This window comes from Triticum aestivum, chromosome 2B (genome assembly GCF_018294505.1).
Source record: "Triticum aestivum cultivar Chinese Spring chromosome 2B, IWGSC CS RefSeq v2.1, whole genome shotgun sequence".
Classification (NCBI taxonomy): Eukaryota; Viridiplantae; Streptophyta; class Magnoliopsida; order Poales; family Poaceae; genus Triticum; species Triticum aestivum.
In genome coordinates, this window is record NC_057798.1 from 43,498,122 (window position 1) to 43,523,015 (window position 24,894).

At 46.5% G+C, this 24,894-nt stretch overlaps 3 protein-coding genes across 4 annotated transcripts; 1 reads left to right on the forward strand and 2 right to left on the reverse strand.

The window, feature by feature from the left end:
* Nucleotides 1-1,169: 1,169 nt before the first annotated feature.
* LOC123040284 (uncharacterized) lies at nucleotides 1,170-3,681 on the reverse strand. Of its 2 annotated transcripts, none has more exons than XM_044463170.1 (2): nucleotides 2,440-3,681; nucleotides 1,170-1,789 (listed from the first exon to the last, which is right to left on the reverse strand). In XM_044463170.1, the coding sequence occupies exon 1, from the start codon at nucleotides 3,626-3,628 to the stop codon at nucleotides 3,233-3,235; it is 396 nt and encodes a 131-aa protein (XP_044319105.1). In that variant the 5' UTR covers nucleotides 3,629-3,681; the 3' UTR covers nucleotides 1,170-1,789; nucleotides 2,440-3,232. The 2 variants fall into 2 exon arrangements, with proteins under 2 accessions (XP_044319105.1, XP_044319104.1); XM_044463169.1 differs by having other exon boundaries at nucleotides 1,174-1,789.
* A 12,203-nt stretch (nucleotides 3,682-15,884) lies between these two features.
* Nucleotides 15,885-21,262, forward strand: LOC123043359 (receptor-like protein 15). The gene is made up of 3 exons (XM_044465773.1): nucleotides 15,885-18,747; nucleotides 18,839-18,985; nucleotides 19,069-21,262. Exons 1-3 carry the CDS (start codon nucleotides 18,363-18,365, stop codon nucleotides 21,156-21,158), a joined length of 2,622 nt encoding a protein of 873 aa, XP_044321708.1. The 5' UTR covers nucleotides 15,885-18,362; the 3' UTR covers nucleotides 21,159-21,262.
* Nucleotides 21,263-22,166: 904 nt separating this feature from the next.
* LOC123040285 (acyl-CoA--sterol O-acyltransferase 1) lies at nucleotides 22,167-23,644 on the reverse strand. Its single transcript, XM_044463171.1, has one exon. It carries the CDS (start codon nucleotides 23,524-23,526, stop codon nucleotides 22,483-22,485), a length of 1,044 nt encoding a protein of 347 aa, XP_044319106.1. The 5' UTR covers nucleotides 23,527-23,644; the 3' UTR covers nucleotides 22,167-22,482.
* Nucleotides 23,645-24,894: the final 1,250 nt, after the last annotated feature.

The window sequence follows — 24,894 nt, forward strand, 5'->3', positions numbered from 1 at the left end:
GAACATTTTCTTAAAATCAATTTTTGGTCATTGAATTAAAAAAATTCATCATATTTTAAACATGTTCATGAAACTTCTAAAATAAGTTGAAAAAATTTCAAAAAAAACAATTTTTTTCATCAAACTCAAAAAATGTTCATCGGATTCTCAAAATGTTCTCAAATTTAAATATCGTACATCAACGCGCAATTTTTTGAAACCACGGACATTTTTTGAATCAATGAATGGTTTTTGTGAAATTCATGAATATTTTTGAATTCACGAACATTTTTTCAAATACGCAGCCATTTTTTTCTAAATCATGAACATTTTTTAAACAAGGAACATCTTATGATTTATGGAAAAAAATCGAAAATCCACTTTTTAAAAAAATTAGGAACTTTTTTTCAATTCAGAATAATTGTAAAGAAGAAAAAATAAAAAAACTGGGGCGTCCAGCCCGGCTCATGGGCCGGCCCAATAGGGGCGCGCGGGAGGAGAGAGGGTGCGCGCTGGCATGTTCGCCAACTCCTCACGCGCCAAATAGTAGCTCCCCAACACAGGAAGGAGTAATTTCCCCTCGGACGTTTTTGCAACAGTATAAAGTCACTTATGCTCGAGACCAACATATGTACCCAAAAAGACAAACATATGTATCGACTTGGCAGTGTAAATTTTGTTAGCAGTGACCAGTGAGCTTCTTCACAACCCAATCCTCCTGATCAGCGAGAAAGATATTTCCCAGCATTGCCCCCAAAAGATCTTCCGAACTGCTGCTCTACATACTCCCTCCGTCCGAAAATACTTGTCATCAAAATGGATAATCCATTTTGATGACAAGTATTTCCGGACGGAGGGAGTAGCATTCAGCAACTAAACAATCTTGGCTTTGGGCTGCCTGGGACAGGGCCTGGCAAGGCAAGCATAATTTCCAGGTTATCTTCTGAATGCAACTTCTGAAATGCCAAGGTGCATGAAATGCTTCAGGTTATGCCCTTCACTAAATCCAGCCAGCAATGCTATTCACTGCTAATTACATGCTCCATCAAATAGTGGACATCGTAACCTAAAGTGCTGGGATAAGTGTGCTAATTCACCCGCTCCTGATTCCTGAACCTTTCTCTAACTGTATTTGTTAAATAATAAAAAAATGCTGCCCATTAGCGCACAATGCCACCATGGTAGTCATCGCCAAGCAAATAATATTACCAAAATAAGAGATCTTACAAAACATTCTTGTAAACATCACAATATCACAAAAAATTGGCTAATTATAGTGCCATGCAAGGGAAGTGGCGGAAGAAGGCCGGGGTCGCAGGGGAGGCAATTAGAAAGAAGAGTGAAAGGGCAAGGAAATGACGACGTCCCGAATACACTACCTGATAACAAGATGTGCCCACAAGAACATTAGTTCGAATCAAATATGAGAGTCAACAGTAGATACTACTCCCTCCGTTCCTAAATATAAGTCTTTATAGACATTTCACTATGGACCACATACGGATGTATATAGATGCATTTTAAAGTGTAGATTCACTCATTTTGCTCCGTATGTAGTTCATAGTGGAATCTCTATAAAGACTTATATTTAAAAACGGAGGGAGTACACAGCACAAATGCAAGCGATGTCGATTTGACTAGTTCCACACAGATTGCTGAAATAACGGCAGCAGCAGTTATCAGAAGCGGATACAAATTCATTCCGACTAGTTTCTACACGGACCACAGCCCACAGCATGGAAGATGGAAGAACCTGCAATAGTAAGACGACATCGCTACATCTCAGCTACCGGAACATAACTCTAGATACCTGCAGGAAAAATAAGTTAATCAGCCAAACTAAACTGTATTATCCATTCAATGCACGCCATTCCAAGAAATGGTAAGTGGAAATCATTGCCATTGTTCAACTTGAAAATAGAGTCTTTTCATACCATTAGACAGAGACAACATTTCAAACAGAGTAGAGATAGAACAACACGAGAATGGATTATTTTTATTGGAACATTTCTATTCTTGACGTGTTTTAGCAATCAACTACTACGGACACTTATTGCAGCTAGTGTTGGCTGGACACTTATTGCAACTACTATGATATAGTATGGATCTAGTGATTATCTTGGCTTCCCTCCTATGACATCGATGCATAGAACGCCAAAAATTCTCAACAACCATATATCTATGAACTCCATAACATGTTGCAAGTATATCTATGATTAAAATTACGGCACTGCATTCAAAGAATTACTAAAGCAGTCAAAGAGATCAATGCTGCAGCTATGCACATAATATTACCAAATAGTACTACGATATACACATATGAATATAAGAAAGAAACAAAGATTTAATGGATGATTGAACCACCAGGATAACACTAATAAGGATATAAAAGGCACTAATTCCAGCATCCTATTGTCCCATTATCAAAAAGCAAATGTGTTTAGTTATGCATGACATTACCTGCAACACAGAAACTCTCAAATGGATGAAAGATACAGAGATCCCTCCTTTCATGAATCTTCTTAAACCTCAGAGGGTTGAGATAGACCACGAAGATACCGATCCTAGATGCCCCAGCCACGAACGCATTGCTGTCCTCGGAAAATCCCAGCAAAGACAGTGGACCTCTGTTGTGCTCAGCATTCAGTGAAAGAAGCTTGCCCAGTTGAATAGTTATCCCCGGCACCCATATAGCGACACCATTGCAATCAGCCCCCCTCTTCCATAATTTGGCATAGAAGTCATTCACAAGGATCAAGCCAAGCCCACCATCCTGCGCTGGCATAGTCATGAAGGAGCTGGATTTATCATGGTCATACAGATCTAGTGGCATCTCTATCATAGCCAGGCTCCGGCTACCCATATCGAACTCGACGATGGTGTCGCCATTGCCACGAAGCAGCCAGTAGATGGAGCTCCCAACCAAGGTACTGGGGACGTACATGTACAGCTCGGATGCAGTATACAGAGGCTCCATTGCGGCAGGTTGAAACTCTGCTGAAATCACATCGCCCCATGCGCCTGTCTGCGATGAGTAGACGCAGACCGAGAAGGATCGCTCATGTGTTCTGCCAGAGGCCAGCAGCACCACCTTGAATGGGCTGGAATTGAAGCTGCCGTGCAGGCGGCCTTCCGCGGCGGCGGCGCTGGCGCAGAGCACTGACCCATTGTGGAGCATCACCTGCCGCCCCTTGAAGGCCGGGGGGAGGTCCACAGGGCGCTTGTCTCCGGTCACCGGATCCCACGCCAGGAGCTATCTGACCCGCCGGTTGAGGAGGAGGGCGTGGCCGTGGCGGCAGTCGAGGACGAGGGGGAAGGCGAGGGGGGCGAGCGGCATGGGGAAGCGCGCGGCGGGTACCCTGTCGGGCGGGTCGAGGGAGGGCGTGAATAAGGGGTGGCTCATGTCGACCTCACCGGGGAAGACGACGAGGAGGGGGAGGCTCCCGTGGCGGGCGCGGAAGAGGCGGAGGAAGCGGCGGCGCTTGACGAGGCCGCGCCAGCGCTTGCTGACGAGGGAGGCGCGGAGGAGGGAGGATGGCTGCGGGGGGAGGCGGAGGAGGATCTCCTCGAGGAGGTCGTCGTCCTCGAGCGGAGGCACCGGCGCCGGCGCCGGCGACGGCGACGGCGGGGTGGGGCGGCGGCAGGCCATGGAGATGGAGATGGAGGAGGGTTTCTCTGTTCCAGAATATTCCACTCCATTCCGCTCGCTCTCACTTCACTGTAGAGAGCTACTACTAAAAAATGCCGCAAGTTTGGGCCAGATGGGCCAGGCCCATGTACCTCACTGTGTGGTGCACTTATGCCTAGTTTTAGCATCACCCGTTCAAGATAATTCCACTCAATTCTATCATATGCTTTCATCATATCAAGTTTCAAAGCATAGAATCTGTTACTCTTTACCTTCCTCGTTTTCATGTAGTGGAGACATTCATAAGCAGAGATGAAATTATCCGTGATAAGACGTCCCGGTACGAATGCTGATTGTTCCTCAGAGTTGATATCGGGGAGAATGAGCTTAAGCCGATTAGCTAGAACCTTTGACGCAATCTTGAAGATCACATTGTAGAGGCTTATCGGTCTAAATTGTCCTAAATCTTTTGGACTTGCAATCTTGGGGATTAAAACAATGAACGTTTTGTTTATCTCCTCCGGGAAATCCTCTCCCTTTAGAACACTAGCATCATATCAGTCACCTCATCGCCGCACAACTCCTAGTGCCTCTGAAAGAAGTGTGCAGGAAAGCCATCGGGCCCTGGAGCCTTGGTAGGAAACATTTGGAACAAAGCCGCTTTCACCTCGGCGTTGGTATATTGAGCGTTAAGCATGTCATTCATGGCAGCATCCACCCTAGGTGGTATATGAGATAGTACTTCATCAATGTAGATCGTGTTTTCAGAAGCATACAGATTGATGTAGAAATTTGTTGTCATGCTTGGCATCTCTTGATCATCCACACAGACCGTGCCATCTGCACGTTGCAATTCACAGATACGGTTCCTTGCTTTGCGAGCACTGGCCTTCCGATGGAAAAATTTGGTATTGTTGTCTCCCTCCGCCAACCACTGAATGTGAGCCCGTTGATGCCACATGATCTCCTCACATAAACAAAGCTCGGACATGCGGGCTTCTACACGTTCCTCTTCCGGCGATGGACCCCCATGGTCGGGAAGAGCTCGTAGTTCTGCAAGCTTTGTTCGAAGCGACCGCTGCTCGGTTTTGATAGCACCAAAGGTGGTTCGGCCCCACTTGCGCAGCGTACCGGCCACAAAAGCAAGTTTGTCGGACAGAGCCGCAACAGTATTGGCCTTTCCAGAAGTGTTCCAAGCTTCAGCTACCACATCCCCAAAACTTGGATCACGCTCCCACATGCATTCATACGGAAACTGCTTCTGCTTTGCTCTCACACTCGAGTCCACAAAATCCGTTTGTAATAAGATAGGGAAGTGGTTAGATTTAGCCGCTGTTAGGTGTTCCACCGAGGCAAACGGAAAGAGGGCCGGCCATTCAGCCGTACCCAGAGCTCTGTCCAACCTTACCCTGCAAAAATAACCTCCTGACACTTTCTTCTCCCAAGTCCAATCCAAACCATGGTAATCCAAATCAGCCAGTCCACAAATATCCACAGCCTCTCTGAAAGCGTCAATCTGTGCACTGTCACGCTCATTTGGGCCAAATTGTTCCTCAGGCCGCAAAATTTTATTGAAGTCCCCAATGCACATCCATGGAAGCGTGCTCTCTCCTCTCAACCTTGTCATTGTGTTCCAGGTTTTGTATCGGAGAGATCTTGTTGCTTCTCCGTAAAAGCATGAAAGACGCCATTGTTCCCTTCCTGGTTCAAGCACCCATGTGTCCACATGATACTCCGAAAAATTCTTTATTTCAACATCCACCGAGTTTTTCCAGAAGATACAGACACCTCCACTGCAACCATGACTACCAACAGCAAAACTGAAATAAAAACCTAAAGAAAAACGAAGACCTTCCACATGATTTTTTTGTAACTGAGTTTCAACTAAGCAAAGAATAGACGGCGAACTAAGCTCCACCAGGTCGCGGAGTTCATGAACTGTCGCAGGATCGCCTATCCCGTGACAGTTCCAGCTTAAAAGTTTCATTGGGCTTGGCGGTGCTCCGAGGAGGAGCCCGCCAACAACACCATCTTGTTAGTTCCTTGCTTCACTGGTGACCCTGTCTTCTTTGCTTTCTTGGCATCCCTAGGAGAAACATATGCTGGAGGCGGCGGTGGGACTGCCGCTGTGGACGCATCAATAGTGACTAGAGCCTTGCTCCTCTCCAGCCCTTCAACATCAACTCTGTTGTCCTTCAACACAAGATTAAGGTTACGACGAACAGATTCAGTAGCTTGCACTTCCTGCCTTGCCTCTCCAGCCTTAAGGGGGCTAGTAACTTCTGGTTCTTCCGCAGCCGAATCAAAACCTGCGTCCTGGGATGAGCGCTTGCGTGGTGGAGACCGCTGGCGTGTATTGTTAGCCCGACCTGTTCTACCTCTTCCTCTACCGCCTGAACGACCCCCTCGAGGAGCCCATCCACCATGCTGCTCCGGTGCAACGTCCCTTCTTTGTGCCAGCATCCAGCTCCCCCACTGCTTATCTTTCTCCTCCCAAACACCATCGCCACACTCCTCGTGGTTATGGCCCATGAAACCACAAACCTTGCAAAAATACGGGATCTTCTCATACTTCACCAGGAGGCGAAGTCTTCCTTCTCCCGCGACATTTAGCGGCGTGACCCGTGTTAGAGGTTTGCTGACAAGAACCCTAGCTCGAACCCTCACATAATCTCCCTCATCAAACAAGCGAGGCGCGAGCTGCACTTCTTTTACCCTTCCAATACGACGGGCGAGTTGATCAACAACCTCCGCTTTGCGGTAGAGCTCTGGTATGTTATGGATCTGAGCCCACACGTATAAACCATCAAATTCAAAACATGTTGGCTCCTTCTTCCCATCGTAGTCTTCTATCAGCATCCCCATCCCCCTGAAAAGCCATGGGCCTCCATGCACTACCTTCTTCCAATCCCCAAGACAAAACATCTGAAAGATGAACAGATTTTCTCCTGCCTCTCTGTACGTCGGGACGTGTGCCTGTGACCAGATCGATTTCATGCACTCGAACATCGCCGATGAACTGAAAGTGCGAGTAGTGTTTGTTGGGGAACGTAGCAGAAATTCAAAATTTTCCTACGTGTCACCAAGATCTATCTATGGAGAAACCAGCAACGAGGGAAGGAGAGTGCATCTACATACCCTTGTAGATCGCTAAGCGGAAGCGTTCAAGAGAACGGGGTTGAAGGAGTCGTACTCGTCGTGATCCAAATCACCGGAGATCCTAGTGCCGAACGGACGGCACCTCCGCGTTCAACACACGTACAGCCCGGTGACGTCTCCCACGCCTTGATCCAGCAAGGAGAGAGGGAGAGGTTGAGGAAGACTCCATCCAGCAGCAGCACAATGGCGTGGTGGTGGTGGAGGAGCGTGGCAATCCTACAGGGCTTCGCCAAGCACCTGCGGGAGAGGAGGAGGTGTCACGGGAGGGAGGGAGGCGCCAGGGCCTCAGGTGTTGCTGCCCTCCCTTCCCTCCACTATATATAGGGGCAAGGGAGAGGGGAGAGGCGCAGCCTTGCCCCTTCCTCCAAGGAAGGGGTGCGGCCAAGAGGGGGGGGAGGAGTCCATCCTCCCCAAGGCACCTCGGAGGTGCCTTCCCCCTTGAGGACTCTTCCCTCCCCAAGTTTCCTTGGCGCATGGGCCTCTTGGGGCTGGTTCCCTTGGCCCATATAGGCCAAGGCGCACCCCCTACAGCCCATGTGGCCCCCCGAGGTAGGTGGACCCCCCGGTGGACCCCCGGACCCCTTTCGGCACTCCCGGTACAATACCGATAAAGTGCGAAACTTTTCCGGCGACCAAAATAAGACTTCCCATATATAAATCTTTACCTCCGGACCATTCGGAACTCCTCGTGACGTCCGGGATCTCATCCGGGACTCCGAACAACATTCGGTAACCACATACAAACTTCCTTTATAACCCTAGCGTCATCGAACCTTAAGTGTGTAGACCCTACGGGTTCGGGAGACATGTAGACATGACCGAGACGTTCTCCGGTCAATAACCAACAGTGGGATCTGGATACCCATGTTGGCTCCCACATGTTCCACGATGATCTCATGGATGAACCACGATGTCAAGGACTCAATCGATCCCGTATACAATTCCCTTTGTCCAACGGTATTGTACTTGCCCGAGATTCGATCGTCGGTATACCGATCCCTTGTTCAATCTCATTACCGGCAAGTCTCTTTACTCATTCCATAACACATCATCCCGTGATCAACCCCTTGGTCACATTGTGCACATTATGATGATGTCCTACCGAGTGGGCCCAGAGATACCTCTCCGTTTACACGGAGTGACAAATCCCAGTCTTGATTCGTGCCAACCCAACAGACACTTTCGGAGATACCTGTAATGCACCTTTATAGCCACCCAGTTACGTTGTGACGTTTGGTACACCCAAAGCATTCCTACGGTATCCGGGAGTTGCACAATCTCATGGTCTAAGGAAAAGATACTTGACATTAGAAAAGCTTTAGCATACTAACTACACGATCTTTGTGCTAGGCTTAGGATTGGGTCTTGTCCATCACATCATTCTCCTAATGATGTGATCCCGTTATCAATGACATCCAATGTCCATGGTCAGGAAACCGTAACCATCTATTGATCAACGAGCTAGTCAACTAGAGGCTTACTAGGGACATGGTGTTGTCTATGTACCCACACATGTATCTGAGTTTCCTATCAATACAATTATAGCATGGATAATAAACGATTATCATGAACAAGGAAATATAATAATAACTTATTTATTATTGCCTCTAGGGCATATTTCCAACAGTCTCCCACTTGCACTAGAGTCAATAATCTAGTTCACATCACCATGTGATTAACACTGATAGGTCACATCGCCATGTGACCAACATCCAAAGAGTTTACTAGTGTCATTAAACTAGTTCACATCATCATGTGATTAAGACTCAATGAGTTCTGGGGTTTGATCATGTTTTGCTTGTGAGAGAGGTTTTAGTCAACGGGTCTGCAACAATCAGATCCGTATGTACTTCGCAATTCTCTATGTCATATTGTAAATGCTGCTTCCACGCTCCACTTGGAGCTATTCCAAATGGTTGTTCCACTATACGTATCCGGTTTGCTACTCAGAGTCACTCGGATAGGTGTTAAATCTTGCATCGACGTAACCCTTTACGCCGAACTCTTTATCACCTCCATAATCGAGATACATGTCCTTATTTACTCCAAAGACAATTTTGACCGCTGTCCAATGATCCATTCCTGGATCATTCTTGTACCCCTTGACTAACTCATGGCAAGGCACACTTCCGGTGCGGTACACAACATAGCATACTATAGAGCCTATGTCTGAAACATAGGGGACGACCTTCATCCTTTCTCTCTTTTCTACCGTGGTCAAGCTTTAACTCTTTAACTTCATACCTTACAACTCAGGCAAGAACTCCTTCTTTGACTGATCCATCTTGAACTCCTTCAAGATCACGTCAAGGTATGTGCTCATTTGAAAGTACTATTGAGCGTTTTTTGATCTATCCTCATAGATCTTGATGCTCAATGTTCAAGTAGCTTAATCCAGGTTTTCTATTGAAAAACACCTTTCAAATAACCCTATATGCTTTCCAGAAATTCTAGATCATTTCTGATCAACAATATGTCAACAACATATACTCATCAGAAATTCTATAGTGCTCCCACTCACTTCTTTGGAAATACAAGTTTCTCATAAACTTTGTATAAACCTAAAATCTTTGATCATCTTATCAAAGTGCATATTCCAACTCCGAGATGCTTACTCCAGTCCAAGGAAGGATCGCTGGAGCTAGCATACCTTTTAGCATCCTTAGGATCGACAAAAACTTTCTGATTGTATCACATACAACCTTTCCTTACGAAAACTGGTAAGGAAACTCGTTTTGACATCCATCTACCAGATTTCATAAATGCAGCTAATGCTAACATGATTCCGACGGACTTTAAGCATCGCTACGGATGAGAAAATCTCATCGTAGTCAACTCCTTGAACTTGTGAAAAACTCTTCGCCACAAGTCGAGCTTCATAGATGGTGACATTACCATCCACGTCCGTCTTCTTCTTAAAGATCCATTTATCTTAATGGCTTGCCGATCATTGGGCAAGTCCACCAAAGTCCATGCTTTGTTATGATACATGGATCCTATCTCGGATTTCATGGCTTCTAACCATTTGTCGGAATATGGGCCCACCATCGCTTCTCCATAGCTCATAGGTTCATTGTTGTCCAGCAACATGACCTTCAAGACAGGATTACTGTACTACTCTAAAGTAGTACGTATCCTTGTCACCCTACGAGGTACGGTAGTGACTTGATCCGAAACTTCATGATCACTATCATAAGCTTCCACTTCAATTGGTGTAGGTGCCACAGGAACAACTTCCTGTGCCCTGATACACACTGGTTGAAGTGATGGTTCAATAACCTCATCAAGTCTCCACCATCCTCCCACTCAACTTTTCGAGACAAACTTTTCTCGAGAAAGGACCCGATTCAAGAAACAATCCCTATTGCTTTCGGATCTGAATTAGGAGGTATGCCCAACTGTTTTGGGTGTCCTATGAAGATGCATTTTGTCCGCTTTGGGTTCGAGCTTATCAACCTGAAACTTTTTCACATAAGCATCGCAGCCCCAAACTTTTAAGAAACGACAACTTAGGTTTCTCCAAACCATAATTCAAACGGTGTCGTCTCAACGGAATTACATGGTGCCCTATTTAAAGTGGGTGCAGTTGTCTCTAATGCCTAACCCATGAATGATAGTGGTAATTCGATAAGAGACATCATGGTATGCACCATATCCAATAGGGTGCAACTATGATGTTCGGACACACCATCACTCTATGGTGTTCCAGGCGGTATTAATTGTGAAACAATTTCCACAATGTCTTAATTGCGTGCCAAAGCTCATAACTCAGATACTCATTTCTATGATCATATCATAGACATTTTATCCTCTTGTCACAATGATCTTCAACTCCACTCTGAAATTACTTGAACCATTCAATAATTCAGACTTGTGTTTCATCAAGTAAACATCTACTCGAATCATCTGTGAAGTAAGAACATAACGATATTCACTGCATGCCTCAGCACTCATTGGACTGCTCACATCAAGATGTGTTACTTCCAACAAGTTGCTATCTTGTTCCATCTTACTGAAAACGAGGCTTTTCAGTCATCTTGCCCATGTGGTATGATTTGCATATCTCAAGTGATTCAAAATCAAGTGAGTCCAAACGATCCATCTGCATGGAGTTTCTTCATGCGTATACACCAATAGACATGGTTCGCATGTCTCAAACTTTTCAAAATGAGTGAGTCCAAAGATCCATCAACATGGAGCTTCTTCATGCGTTTTATACCAATATGACTTACATGGCAGTGCCACAAGTAAGTGGTACTATAATTACTATCTTATATCTTTTGGCATGAAAATATGTATCACTACGATCGAGATTCAATAAACCATTCCTTTAGGTGCAAGACCATTGAAGGTATTATTCAAATAAATAGAGTAACCATTATTCTCCTTAAATGAATAACCGTATTGCGATAGACATAATCCAATCATGTCTATGCTCAACGCAAACACCAAATGACAATTATTCAGGTTTAATACTAATCTTGATGGTAGAGGGAGCGTGCGATGTTTGATCACATCAAACTTGGAAACACTTCCAACACATATCGTCAGCTCACCTTTAGCTAGTCTCCGTTTATTCCGTAGCTCTTTTATTTCAAGTTACTAACACTTAGCAACTGAACCGGTATCTTAATACCCTGGTGCTACTAGGAGTACTAGTAAAGTACACATTAACATAATGTATATCCAATATACTTCTATCGACTTTGCCAGCCTTCTCATCTACCAAGTATCTAGGGTAATTCTGCTCCAGGGGTTATTCCCCTTATTACAGAAGCACTTAGTCTCGGGTTTGGGTTCAACCTTGGGTTTCTTCACTAGAGCAACAGCTGATTTGCCGTTTCATGAAGTATCCCTTCTTGCCCTTGCCCTTCTTGAAACTAGTGGTTTCACCAACCATCAACAATTGATGCTCCTTCTTGATTTCTACTTTCGCGGTGTCAAACATCGCGAATACCTCAAGGATCATCATCTCTATCCCTGATATGTTATAGTTCATCACGAAGCTCTAGCAGCTTGGTGGCAATGACTTTGGAGAAACATCACTATCTCATCTGGAAGATCAACTCCCACTCGCTTCAAGTGATTGTTGCACTCAGACAATCTAAGCACAAGCTCAACGATTGAGATTTTCTCCCTTAGTTTGCAGGCTAAAAAATCGTCGGAGGTCTCATACCTCTTGACGTGGGCACGAAGCTGAAATCCCAATTTCAGCCCTCAAAACATCTCATATGTTCCGCGACGTTTCGAAAAACGTCTTTGGTGCCTCTACTCTAAACCATTTAACTGAACTATCACATAGTTATCAAAACATGTATGTCCGATGTTCGCAGCATCCACAGACGACGTTTGGGGTTCAGCGCACTGAGCGGTGCATCAAGGACATAAGCTTTCTATTGTCTGCATAACTGCTACTGTCAACTTTCAACTATATTTTCTCTAGGAACATATTTAAACGGTGGAACTAAAGCGCGAGCTTACGACATAATTTGCAAAGATCTTTTGACTATGTTCAGGATAATTAAGTTCATCTTATGAACTCCCACTCAGATAGACATCCCTCTAGTCATCTAAGTGATTACATGATCCGAGTCAACCAGGCCGTGTCCGATCATCACGTGAGACGGACTAGTCATCATCGGTGAACATCTTCATGTTGATCGTATCTACTATACGACTCATGCTCGACCTTTCGGTCTCTGTGTTCCGAGGCCATGTCTGTACATGCTAGGCTCGTCAAGTTAACCCTAAGTGTTTTGCATGTGTAAAACTGTCTTACACCCGTTGTATGTGAACGTAAGGATCTATCACACCCGATCATCACGTGGTGCTTCGAAACGACGAACTTTAGCAACGGTGCACAGTTAGGGGAGAACACTTCTTGAAATTGTTATAAGGGATCATCTTATTTACTACCGTCGTTCTAAGCAAATAAGATGCATAAACATGATAAACATCACATGCAATCAAATAGTGACATGATATGGCCAATATCATATTGCTCCTTTTGATCTCCATCTTCGGGGCTCCATGATCATCATCGTCACCGGCATGAAACCATGATCTCCATCATCATGATCTCCATCATCGTGTCTTCATGAAGTTGTCTCGCCAACTATTACTTCTACTACTATGGCTACCGGTTAGCAATAAAGTAAAGTAATTACATGGCGTTGTTTAATGACACGCAGGTCATACAATAAATTAAGACAACTCCTATGGCTCCTGCCGGTTGTCATACTCATCGACATGCAAGTCATGATTCCTATTACAAGAACATGATCAATCTCATACATCACTTATATTCATCACATTCTTCTTGGCCATATCACATCACATAGCATACCCTGCAAAAACAAGTTAGACGTCCTCTAATTGTTGTTTGCATGTTTTACGTGGCTGCTATGGGTTTCTAGCAAGAACGTTTCTTACCTACGCAAAACCACAACGTGATATGTCAATTGCTATTTACCCTTCATAAGGACCCTTTTCATCGAATCCGTTCTGACTAAAGTGGGAGAGACTGGCACCCACTAGCCACCTTATGCACCAAGTGCATGTCAGTCGGTGGAATCTGTCTCACGTAAGAGTACGTGTAAGGTCGGTCCGGGCCGATTCATCCCACAATACCGTCGAAACAAGATTGGACTAGTAACGGTAAGCATATTGAACAAAATCAATGCCCACAACTACTTTGTGTTCTACTCGTGCAAAGAATCTACGCAATAGACCTAGCTCATGATGCCACTGTTGGGGAACGTAGCAGAAATTCAAAATTTTCCTACGTGTCACCAAGATCTATCTATGGAGAAACCAGCAACGAGGGAAAGAGAGTGCATCTACATACCCTTGTAGATCGCTAAGCGGAAGCGTTCAAGAGAACGGGGTTGAAGGAGTCGTACTCGTCGTGATCCAAATCACCGGAGATCCTAGTGCCGAACGGACGGCACCTCTGCGTTCAACACACTACAGCCCGATGACGTCTCCCACGCCTTGATCCAGCAAGGAGAGAGGGAGAGGTTGAGGAAGACTCCATCCAGCAGCAGCACAACGGCGTGGTGGTGGTGGAGGAGCGTGGCAATCCTGCAGGGCTTCGCCAAGCACCTGCGGGAGAGGAGGAGGTGTCACGGGAGGGAGGGAGGCACCAGGGCCTCAGGTGTTGCTGCCCTCCCTCCCCTCCACTATATATAGGGGCAAGGGAGAGGGGGGAGGCGCAGCCTTGCCCCTTCCTTCAAGGAAGGGGTGCGGCCAAGAGGGGGGGGGGAGGAGTCCATCCTCCCCAAGGCACCTCGGAGGTGCCTTCCCCCTTGAGGACTCTTCCCTCCCCAAGTTTCCTTGGCGCATGGGCCTCTTGGGGCTGGTGCCCTTGGCCCATATAGGCCAAGGCGCATCCCCTACAGCCCATGTGACCCCCCGGGGCAGGTGGACCCCCCCCCCGGTGGACCCCCGGACCCCTTTCGGCACTCCCGGTACAATACCGATAAAGTGTGAAACTTTTCCGGCGACCAAAATAAGACTTCCCATATATAAATATTTACCTCCGGACCATTCCGGAACTCCTCGTGACGTCCGGGATCTCATCCGGGACTCCGAACAACATTCGGTAAGCACATACAAACTTCCTTTACAACCCTAGCGTCATCGAACCTTAAGTGTGTAGACCCTACGGGTTCGGGAGACATGTAGACATGACCGAGACGTTCTCCGGTCAATAACCAACAGCGGGATCTGGATACCCATGTTGGCTCCCACATGTTCCACGATGATCTCATCGGATGAACCACGATGCCAAGGACTCAATCGATCCCGTATACAATTCCCTTTGTCCAACGGTATTGTACTTGCCCGAGATTCGATCGTCGGTATACCAATACCTTGTTCAATCTCGTTACCGGCAAGTCTCTTTACTCGTTTCATAACACATCATCCCGTGATCAACCCCTTGGTCACATTGTGCACATTATGATGATGTCCTACCGAGTGGGCCCAGAGATACCTCTCCGTTTACACGGAGTGACAAATCCCAGTGTCGATTCGTGCCAACCCAACAGACACTTTCGGAGATACCTGTAATGCACCTTTATAGCCACCCAGTTACGTTGTGACGTTTGGTACACCCAAAGTATTCCTACGGTATCCGGGAGTTGCACAATCTCATGGTCTAAGGAAAAGATACTTGACATTAGAAAAGCTTTAGCATACGAACTACACGATCTTTGTGCTAGGCTTAGGATTGGGTCTTGTCCATCACATCATTCTCCTAATGATGTGATCCCGTTATCAATGACATCCAATGTCCATGGTCAGGAAACCGTAACCATCTATTGATCAACGAGCTAGTCAACTAGAGGCTTACTACGGACATGGTGTTGTCTATGTACCCACACATGTATCTGAGTTTCCTATCAATACAATTATAGTATGGATAATAAACGATTATCATGAACAAGGAAATATAATAATAACTTATTTATTATTGCCCCTAGGGCATATTTTCAACAGTGTTCACCTTCGCAATCGCCAGCCACCTAGCATCCGCTTCATACTTCTTCACCTCTTCTTCCCCTACAACCATATCATCAAGTTCGTCATCCTGGAGATCCAGGTGCTGCAGCAATTCCTCAAGATTTTTTCCCATTCCGCCCGCCGCTGATGACTCCGCTCGGTCCGCCATCTATGGTTCGTCGTCCAGGAAAAAGTACGCCAGAGGACCGCGCCCAACTCCCCCCTGCCGATCAGGAAGATGATCTAAGCGAGGGAATCAGCCGGCGGTAGGTAATCCGATGAGATCTCTAGACGGCGATGGAATCGCCGCCAGAGCCAAAAACCCTAAGCGAGAGGGTCGTCTATAGACGGCTGACACCTTCCATCACACACCTTAATTAATAAGTTAGTGATTTTGAGATATAGCTCCCGCGCCTCATGCCGCCTGTTTATATGCGTTTTTTTAGACAAGCCCGTTTATACACGTGCCAGGGCAGACCCGTGATGGGCCGAGTACGCGTTCTCACGGGCTGGCCTGTGGCCCATCTGGCCAGGTTTGGCCGCAACGACGGGCGTGCAAGTACACAGGAGCACTGTTTGCCATTTCTATCTATCTAAAAAAAGGAGCCATGGCGCCGCACCAGACCAATCCCCTCTTCCCCATCCGATTTCCCAGCTCACCTCCTTCCCCTTCCCGGCTTCCCCCCGGCGCCATGGCTCTGGCCTCTGCCACCGCCAGTGCCTCACAGAGCCGCATCCCATCGTCATGAAGACTGGGGGGAAAGCTGCCGGCCGGGGTGGACGGTCGCCGCTGCCCTGGCCGGACCTCAGCACCAGCTGCACCATGGCGACTGCCCGCCCTCGCACTCGCCCTCGCCAGTGCCCGCCCTCAGTATCATCTCTCGCAGCGGGTGGTCACCACGCCACATCAGGAGGTCACGGTGGACTGAAGCTTCTGAAGAAAGTCCACAGCGGACTGAGCAGAAGGACGACTTGCTTAGCTGGTATATATGCCACTTCCACCTCTCTATCACCATCTGATGTGACCAACAAGTTGCAGGATTGAGTTATGAAATTTCGCAACAGCAGATTCGCAGAGTGTCAGCGAACAATCCGGCCTTTTAATCCATCCAGGCTTCCAGGGGCGTGTAAGTACGCTCTACACCGGATCGTAATGTGGGGAGGACGTTTGCAGCTACGCCTGAAGCAGTACCTGAACTGGCAGATGCTTGTGCATAGTAAAAAACATGCTAAGATCGTTATTATCGTGCTGCCTAAATTATTTTGAATACTGCTCCAGTAAGTTAGCCACACTCATGCATTCAGCTAGTATGTCCTACTGAAACTTAGAAAATGCTCACACTGACTGAACAAGAAGGGAGAATATCATACGCAGGGGCGGAGCTCTGTAGGGGCAGACCCGGGCCATGGCCCGCCCAGGAATTTGACAAAAATTTTTTTACTACTAGTCGTCTTAGCCCAGCCCACTAGCCCACACACGCACTGGCCATCGTCTCCTCGTCTCACGGACGCTGCATGCACAAGCACACTCGTGCCTTCCCCAATTCCCCATCCTCTCAGTCCAAGAGACTCATGTAGGATGTAGCCACGCTGCCGACGACCACCGCCGTGGACAGGGAACACGGTCCACCTGAGCGCGCCGATCGCCATCTCTCGGAGCAACCGCCGCGGCGACGCCCGCCCGGATCTCGTCTCGCCCCTGTAAATGCTCCCTCCCGCCGTCCGTCATCCGCCGGGATCCAGTGCGCCGTGCGTGCTGCCGGCCATCCATTCCTGCGTTTGTTCTCCTCCAACTCCAAGTCTCCAAATCTGGCGCATGACCTGGGCCAGCCCCTTCTCCTTTTGTATTCTGTCGCTGGCGCCCCCATGACTTAGCCCCTTGCCGTAGGCACACTTCACATGTAAAATTTGCCCCGCAAATTCTGAATTTGTTAAGCAATTACCTGATTTTGTTCATTTCCATACACGCAGTGATTAGTGATAAATAATAGCCTGATCTAGTATGAAGATCAGTAAGACTCCGAAAAGAATTGATCTAGTATGAAGATCAGTAAGACAAGATTGCACAATAAGATGGAAGGTGAGAATCTGGCTAATAACTTGTTAGTTCACATAAATGGTGGAATTCTAGAAAACTACAACCACGAAGATGTCATTGCAGATTTTATAAGCAAGAAGGATCGTTGAGTTCATTGTATGTGAGTAGGTCCATGTCTAATGTCGCAGACACTTTTGTATTAGCTTGCCCAATAGTAGTGACTCATGGTTGAACTGTACTTTGGTGCTTGTAATATGTCCTTATGTGTCAGAATTTAGAAAAAAATGTGTTCTTCTTTAGTCTGGCCCGCCCAACTTTTTCGTTTAAGCTCCGCCACTGATCATACGGAAACCAATATTCAACGAAAACTTCGTGAAAACCATATATGAAAGTTCTAAAAAAATCTAAAAATAATACGAGATGTTAAGAGGGTGATGTTTTATTGCCATGCAAAATTTGAAGTATAAACACATTATGAGATGTGTGTCACTATTCAGGGCTGAATTTGTCTTTTTCATAGCTCACATCTCGTAATGTGTTTCAACTTGAATTTTTGTGTGCCAATAAAACATCATCCTCGTAACATCCCGTATTTTTTCAGAATATTTTGAAACATCAAAACATCTTCTTCATATGGTTTTCAACGGTTTCCACCGAATGTTAGTTTCCGTATGATATTCTTTCAGAAACGTTCACATCAGCAACTTTTCTTTTCATGACTGACAACCCAGAGCGTTCAATTCCAAAATAGCGCGTTTCTGCCCCTATTGGCTGGCATCCATGGTCCATGTTTTGTCATTAATTTGATGTCTATGGCTACCGATCAAAGGAGACTTGAACAAAATGCTACTCGGTGAGTCAACACAGTGCCCTTGGCCATAGGTAAAGTTGCTGTCCAAGCATACCTTCTACTACCATGGACCACAACTTTGTTTACCAAGCAAGTGTATTGTATTTCGAATAGCAGGTGTATAAAGGAGCAGAAAAATAAGAGCTTGCTCTGAAGCCTACACCCTAGAACACAAAGATATAGTAGAAGCTTTTCTCTTACAAATGGGCCGCTTCTTGCCATGGGAATGCTTGCCCCTTGTCCTGTGCGTAGTCCACTCCATGCTTCCGAGTTCTTCAGGCTGCTTCATGGAGGAAAGGGCGGCCCTCATGGAAATTAGCTCTTGGTTCATGAGCGCAAACTCCGAGGTTCCCAGTTCGTGGGGACATGGTGGTGATTGCTGCTCGTGGGAAAGGATCACGTGCGACAATACCACACGACGAATATTGGGTCTCGACCTTTCCTATCTCTACCAGGAAATCCCTATCCACAATAGTAATGGCTCTACATCAGTTGAACCTATGGAAGTTGCATGCTGGAACTTGAACTTGACAAAGCTTCAGCTGTTGGATTTCTCTCAAAATTTTGCTTGTTTACACAATTTCGACGGTATGTGACATTTGTTGCATGCATGCAACTCTATAGTATCCGTCCAATAAGTTTGATTGCAAAATTTTATTTGAATCAAGCAATTCCACAGGTCTACAAGGATTGGGTAAGCTCAAGTATCTCAACCTCAGTGACAACAGTTTCATAGGGAATATCCCAGAATCTCTCAGCAATTTGGTTTCTCTGGAGGTCATAAATCTCAAGGGAAATAACATGAGTGGGGCTCTTCAGAATATAGGTACTGAAACGAATAGGTTGAACATCCCTTTTCAGTTTGGTGCAATTAAATTTTACTTGCTATAAATCATGTATACATGGCAGGTTTAGAAAATCTCCGGAACCTGCGAGAATTGCATTTGGGATCCAATCGATTGAATGGTAGCCTCCCAGCATCTGTATTTGCCCTTCCATGCCTTGAGTACCTGGATCTTTCAGAAAACCTCTTTGAAGGACATATACCTATAAATTCATCTTGGAAGTGTTCCTCACTGCTTCAAACTATCAGGTTATCCAAAAACAAGCTAGGCGGTAAATTTGATTTCTTCTGGCTAAGAAACTATACTGATCTCAAACAGATAGATCTTTCCAGGAACACTGATTTGGTTGTTCTAGTGAAAATGCATGGTTGGGCACCTAAATTTCAGTTGAGAACACTAATGCTTTCTTCGTGTAACCTTGATAAGAGCATGATTACAGAGCCACATTTCCTACACACACAACATCGTCTACAGTTTCTTGATTTGTCCAACAATAATTTGCGGGGAAGTATGCCCAATTTTCTGTTCACAAATGAAGCGACACTAGTTTACCTGGATCTTTCGAATAACTCGTTAGTTGGATCATTATACCCCATTTGGCAAAATCAAACTAATCTTCGATTGCTGAACATAGCTCTAAACCGTATTGAAGGACAGCTGCTTGCCAATATAGGTTCAATGTTTCCCGAGCTGATGATTCTCAATGTTTCTCATAATAATATATCTGGAGTTGTGCCATCTTCATTGTGCAACATTGGCAGCATTGAACTTATGGATCTGTCAAATAATAAATTTACTGGAGAGGTACCATCTTGCTTGTTCACTGATTGTTCTGCTTTGATGATATTGAAGCTTTCAAACAATAACCTCGGGGGTGTGATACTTGATGGGGCTAGTAACTTGTCAGTTGTGGCAGCAATATACCTAGACAACAACAAATTTGAAGGGACTCTACCTAGAAATCTGTCTGGTAAATTCCAAATCATGGATTTACATGATAACAATATGTCAGGAGCACTGGACATTTCATTATGGAATCTTCCTTCACTGGAAGCTTTGAGCCTAGCTAAAAATAGTTTAACCGGTGACATTCATCCAGAAATTTGCAAATTAACAAGTCTTCGGCTGTTAGATCTATCGGACAACTATTTTCTAGGGCTTATACCACACTGCAGCAGTACATTACCACTCGAGTTTCTGAGTTTATCTGGGAATTCACTGTCAGGCTCCCCGAATGCATTTTTCAACAGCTCCTTCATTAGAGCTTTGGATCTCAGCCGGAATCAGTTCACAGGCAACCTTGAGTGGATACAATATCTTTCTGGAATCGATCTACTGTTGTTAGGAAGAAATAAGTTTGAGGGACAGATCTCATCAAATCTGTGTCGTCTCCAATACTTGAGCATAATTGACATCTCTCATAATAGACTCTCGGGTTCTGTACCATGGTGTATTGGTGGCATCCCATTTGAAGACCATGAACTTGAAGCTTATACATTTTATTGGCCCAGAACCTCCGGTTACTTCTTTGGAGGGGGGTTTGGTATGTTCGATGATATGGACTTCTCATATAATAGTCATTATGACCTGCAAGGCTTCACCTTCACCACTAAAGGGAACCCATACACATACGGACACAACTTCTTCATGTCGATGTCTGGCATTGACTTGTCTGCAAACATGCTATCGGGCGAGATTCCGATGGAGATGGGGAATTTGAGCCGCATCAAGTCTCTCAACTTGTCGAACAATTTCTTTACTGGCTCTATCCCTGCAACCTTCGCAAACTTGAGCGAGATTGAGAGCTTAGACCTATCAGAAAACAGGCTGAGTGGATCAGTGCCATGGCAGTTAACTCGGCTGTCATCCCTAGCAGTGTTTTCTGTGGCATACAACAATTTATCAGGGTGTCTACCAGCCAGCGGTCAGTTTAGCACATTCGATATGGACAGTTACAAAGGGAACAACAACCTTAGATCATGCACTTCAAGTTCAGGCCCCATGGCACCAAATGGTGTTGCAGGAAGTGTGGCTGTTGATTCTGACCCGATACTTTACGTGGTCAGTGCCGTTTCATTCGTCTTGGCATTTTGGGCCACTGTCGCATTCGTATTTTGCCACGCACTTGGACGGCGTGTTATACTCAAACTGTAATACGCAAAGTGACGGAGGGCTAGTGAATACTGGTGAATGGCGACGATTTACACAACGGAAATATTTGTAAACTATGCTGTAATAATATGTTTTCCTGTTCTGTTCTAAACTATGCTATCATTTGTTGCTTTATAGAAGCTTTGTCTCAGCAGGAATATTTCCAGTTTGTTCTTGTATATGAATGTGAGTAAGCCTGTTATTGAAAAGAGACTGGGGTGCTGAGGAGGTAAGAAGATGCTGCCCTCTGGGGTAGAATGGTGCTTAAGGGTGTGTTTGTTAGCATTCTCAACCTAGCATGGTTGTTCTCTCCTTATACATGTTGAACATGCATTTGTTGTTGTCTAGTAGCGGTGTTGAGACATGCTGAGCTGACACTTTGTTTGATAGCCCGTATCTGTTTAAACATGTTGAACACTTTTGAATTCCCCCCAAAAAATTGAATGGTGAACAGAATTTGAAAAAGTGAACAAAAACTTTGAATATTTTCTATTTTTAATTATTTTGGAATTATGAACATTTTCTGAAACTTTAAATAAATTTTGAGAAATTCTGATTTTTTTTCCATTTTTTTAAAATCTGAACATTTTCTAAAAAAATTAAAGAAATTGAATCTTTTGTGGAAATCTATTCAAAATTTGAAATGCTGAACAATTTAGTTTTTTTGGAAATTATCATATTTTTTGATTTTTTTTGAAAATGTAAATAAGTTTTGAAAATTTGACCATTTTCTGAAATTCTGAACATTTTTTATAATTAAAAAAAATTGAATTTCTGAACATATTTTGAAACACGACGTCGCACGCGTCACTCGTGCACAGTCATGCTGACCAATGAACGGCTACCGATGTGTTCTCTCTTCGTGCATTCTACGAGTATATTTGGGCTAAGCACGAGGTGGTCCTGTGCAGGATACCAATCAACCAAAAGTGGGTTGAGTAGTAAATTTACCCTCATGCACCCTAACAAACACATCCTAACTGTCAGTGGTGGGGATGTGAGATGGTTGGATTTCTTGAGAGCCCATGATTTCCTTTTGCAAGATGTACCATCTAATGAGATGGAAGGAAGTTTGTCTTCGTGAATAGCAGGGCAGTCTATGGTTTAAAGCTCTTTTAACACTGAACTTTTTTGGCAAACTTGGCACTGTAAAAGTACAATCTCAGTTTGAGGACGACTCCCAAGGTTGGTGGATCATGACTTGTTTTTGGCTGGGAATCATCAGAGCTGGCGATGTTTATTGTTTCATCTCTCAGACTTTATCATGGTAAACAAGACAATGCAATCCTGTTTGGTTGCTTGGTTAGAGTCCCAATCAATCTGAAATTTATTTTCCTACTGCTAGTGAGTCCGTTGAACGTACAACGCCATTAATCTTTCTGCCGGCGTCGAGGAAGAAGGCCGCCACGGCAGCCCACTCCTCCAGCAGCTTCTCCTCGCCACCGTCCTTGCACAGCGGCGGGAAGAAGAGCCAGAACGACGTGCCCGCGACGAACACCACCACAATCACCGTCGCCACGGCCCGCGGCGGCGACGGCCACCCCCTCGCCGCCCACCGCCGCGCGCACCACCCCTCGACGACGCAGCAGACGCCGTGGAGCAGGAAGAAGGCGGTCATCCGGCCGTCCGGCCGCCGGAGGCTGAGGTAGTACACCATGCCCTCGTGCATCAGCCCGGACACCAGGAAGGTGGCCAGCACGCCGGCGGGGCTCCCGGCGCGCGCGCGCACGGGGTCGTACACCGACGGCCGGAGGATGGCCGACACCATGAGGTTCCACCGCCGGCCCCAGAAGTCGCGCAGCGAGGAGGCCAGGTAGGGGCGGTCGAACTGCGGCTCCGTCTCCATGCCGAGCGCGCCGGCGGCCGCCGCGATGCAGGGGAAGAAGAGGTCGAGGAAGCAGTATATGTGGACGCCGTACAGGGCCCGGCGCGCGTAGGGGTGCAGCCGAGCGTTGTACTGGTAGAGACGGAGGATGGCGGCTATGGCGGCGACCTTGGCCGCGCAAGAGAGGAGCGACGGCAGCGGCTTGGCTTTGGGCGCTCCGGCGCCGGCGGGGCGGAGCTTGACGGGGAGCAGGGCGGTGAAGACGAACGGGAGCACGGGGAGCGCGGGGTCGAGCGGGCCGCGGCCGGCGGCGAGGAGGGCGAGCTTGAACGCGCAGAGCCAGGCCAGGAAGAAGGCGGCGGTGGCCCGGACGATGGCGGAGGAAGTGAGGGCCAGGGGAGCGGCGGCGAGGAATGGGAAGAGCGGGAGCAGCGCGACGAGGCGCGGGAGGCCGGGGCGGAGGAGCGACGAGGCCATGCGCGCGTACAGTGCGGCGGCCGCGGCGGCCAGGGACACCATGGGGATGCTGTCCCGTAGGAGCTCCATGGTCGTCGTGGCTTGCCGCCACCGGCACTGCACCGCCGCTGTCTGCCTGTCGCTCTCGCACGGGAGGAATGGATCTGGCAATAATGTTGAGTGGCACGGCCGCTGTGGCGGTCTGGAGTTGTCAGTGTATTTTAACGACGGTGTCGATCGTGCCCACATGAGGTGAGGTTGTGATAAGCTACTAAATTCTGGATAAGACAACTTGACAAGATGGCCACACACTTATCAAAAAATGCTCCACATAATCATTTTGGGAAGTTTACGAAATATCAATATATCATATAATACATGGGAAACATAGAGAATGGGCAGAAAATTACAGAAATTCGTAGACGTGCTCGTCCTCGCATGCTCATGTTATCTTTTTTTTTTGCGGGAAAATTCAGAGAGCTTTATTGAGTAAACGCATTCTTGGGACAATCAGCCAGGAGGCTGGACACCACGAAGTTAGGGGTCTCGTCAAGCCAACTATCGGTCACGTTAAGTGTGCAAGCACGCCTTGCACACAAAGTGAGCCGGAAGATTAGCTGACCTGTTTACATGTTGAATAATAAAAGATGAAAAATTGTGGCGAGTGGTCCAGACTGTCACCAACTCCAAGCAGTCGACTTTCATTATCACGTGCGAGAATCCACGAAGATACGCGAACCGAACTCCATCTCGCAGAGAAAGTCCTTCCATGATCAAGGGATCCGAGATCCCCACACATGGCTTGCACCAGGCACCGAGTAGAGCCGAAGAAGAACGAGCAATGCCTCCCGCTCCTACCCTGCCATCAGCCAGATTGAGAGCTCCATCGGTCGTGATCTTTACAAAACCCTCATCAGGAGGCCGCCACCCGAAGCCCGGCAATACCAGCGTGTCCTTGCGCGGCAAGTGAAGTAATGCGATGGCTTCCTTAGTACTCCCTCCGTTCCTAAATACTTGTCTTTCTAGAAATTTCAACAAGTGACTACATACGATGCAAAATGAGTGAATCTACACTTTAAAATATGTCTACATTCATCCGTATGTTGAGTCCATTTAAAATGCCTAGAAAGACAATTATTTGGGAACGGAGGGAGTAGCTTGTATCGTCGCTGTAGGATCCCTTCCTTGATCACCATGCTTGATACGATTCCTTGAGTGCCAGATAGACCACACAATAGTGGTGACTTTGGCACGATCATCATCGGTAAAACGTGGGTCAAATAAGATGTCGCGAGCCCACGAGTCCGGGTGTAGACGAGGTAGCCGGAGTCCGAACCATGCACACGCCTCCTCCCAGAAGCGTTTAGCACGCGAGCAATGAATCAATGCATGTTCCAGATCCTCATCCATAGCTAGACATACTTTGCATCTGCGAATTTCTGCAATGTGTCGATAGTT

What these genes read in the sequence shown, in the direction of transcription:
- LOC123040284 (XM_044463169.1), bottom strand. Translation starts at nt 3,157, where the DNA reads ATGCTCCACAATGGGTCAGTGCTCTGCGCCAGCGCCGCCGCCGCGGAA.
- LOC123043359 (XM_044465773.1), top strand. Translation starts at nt 18,363, where the DNA reads ATGGGCCGCTTCTTGCCATGGGAATGCTTGCCCCTTGTCCTGTGCGTA. An exon ending in TTGTTTACACAATTTCGACG is followed by an intron (nt 18,748 to 18,838) that starts GTATGTGACATT and finishes GCAATTCCACAG; the next exon opens with GTCTACAAGGATTGGGTAAG. An exon ending in TGGGGCTCTTCAGAATATAG is followed by an intron (nt 18,986 to 19,068) that starts GTACTGAAACGA and finishes TATACATGGCAG; the next exon opens with GTTTAGAAAATCTCCGGAAC.
- LOC123040285 (XM_044463171.1), bottom strand. Translation starts at nt 23,526, where the DNA reads ATGGAGCTCCTACGGGACAGCATCCCCATGGTGTCCCTGGCCGCCGCG.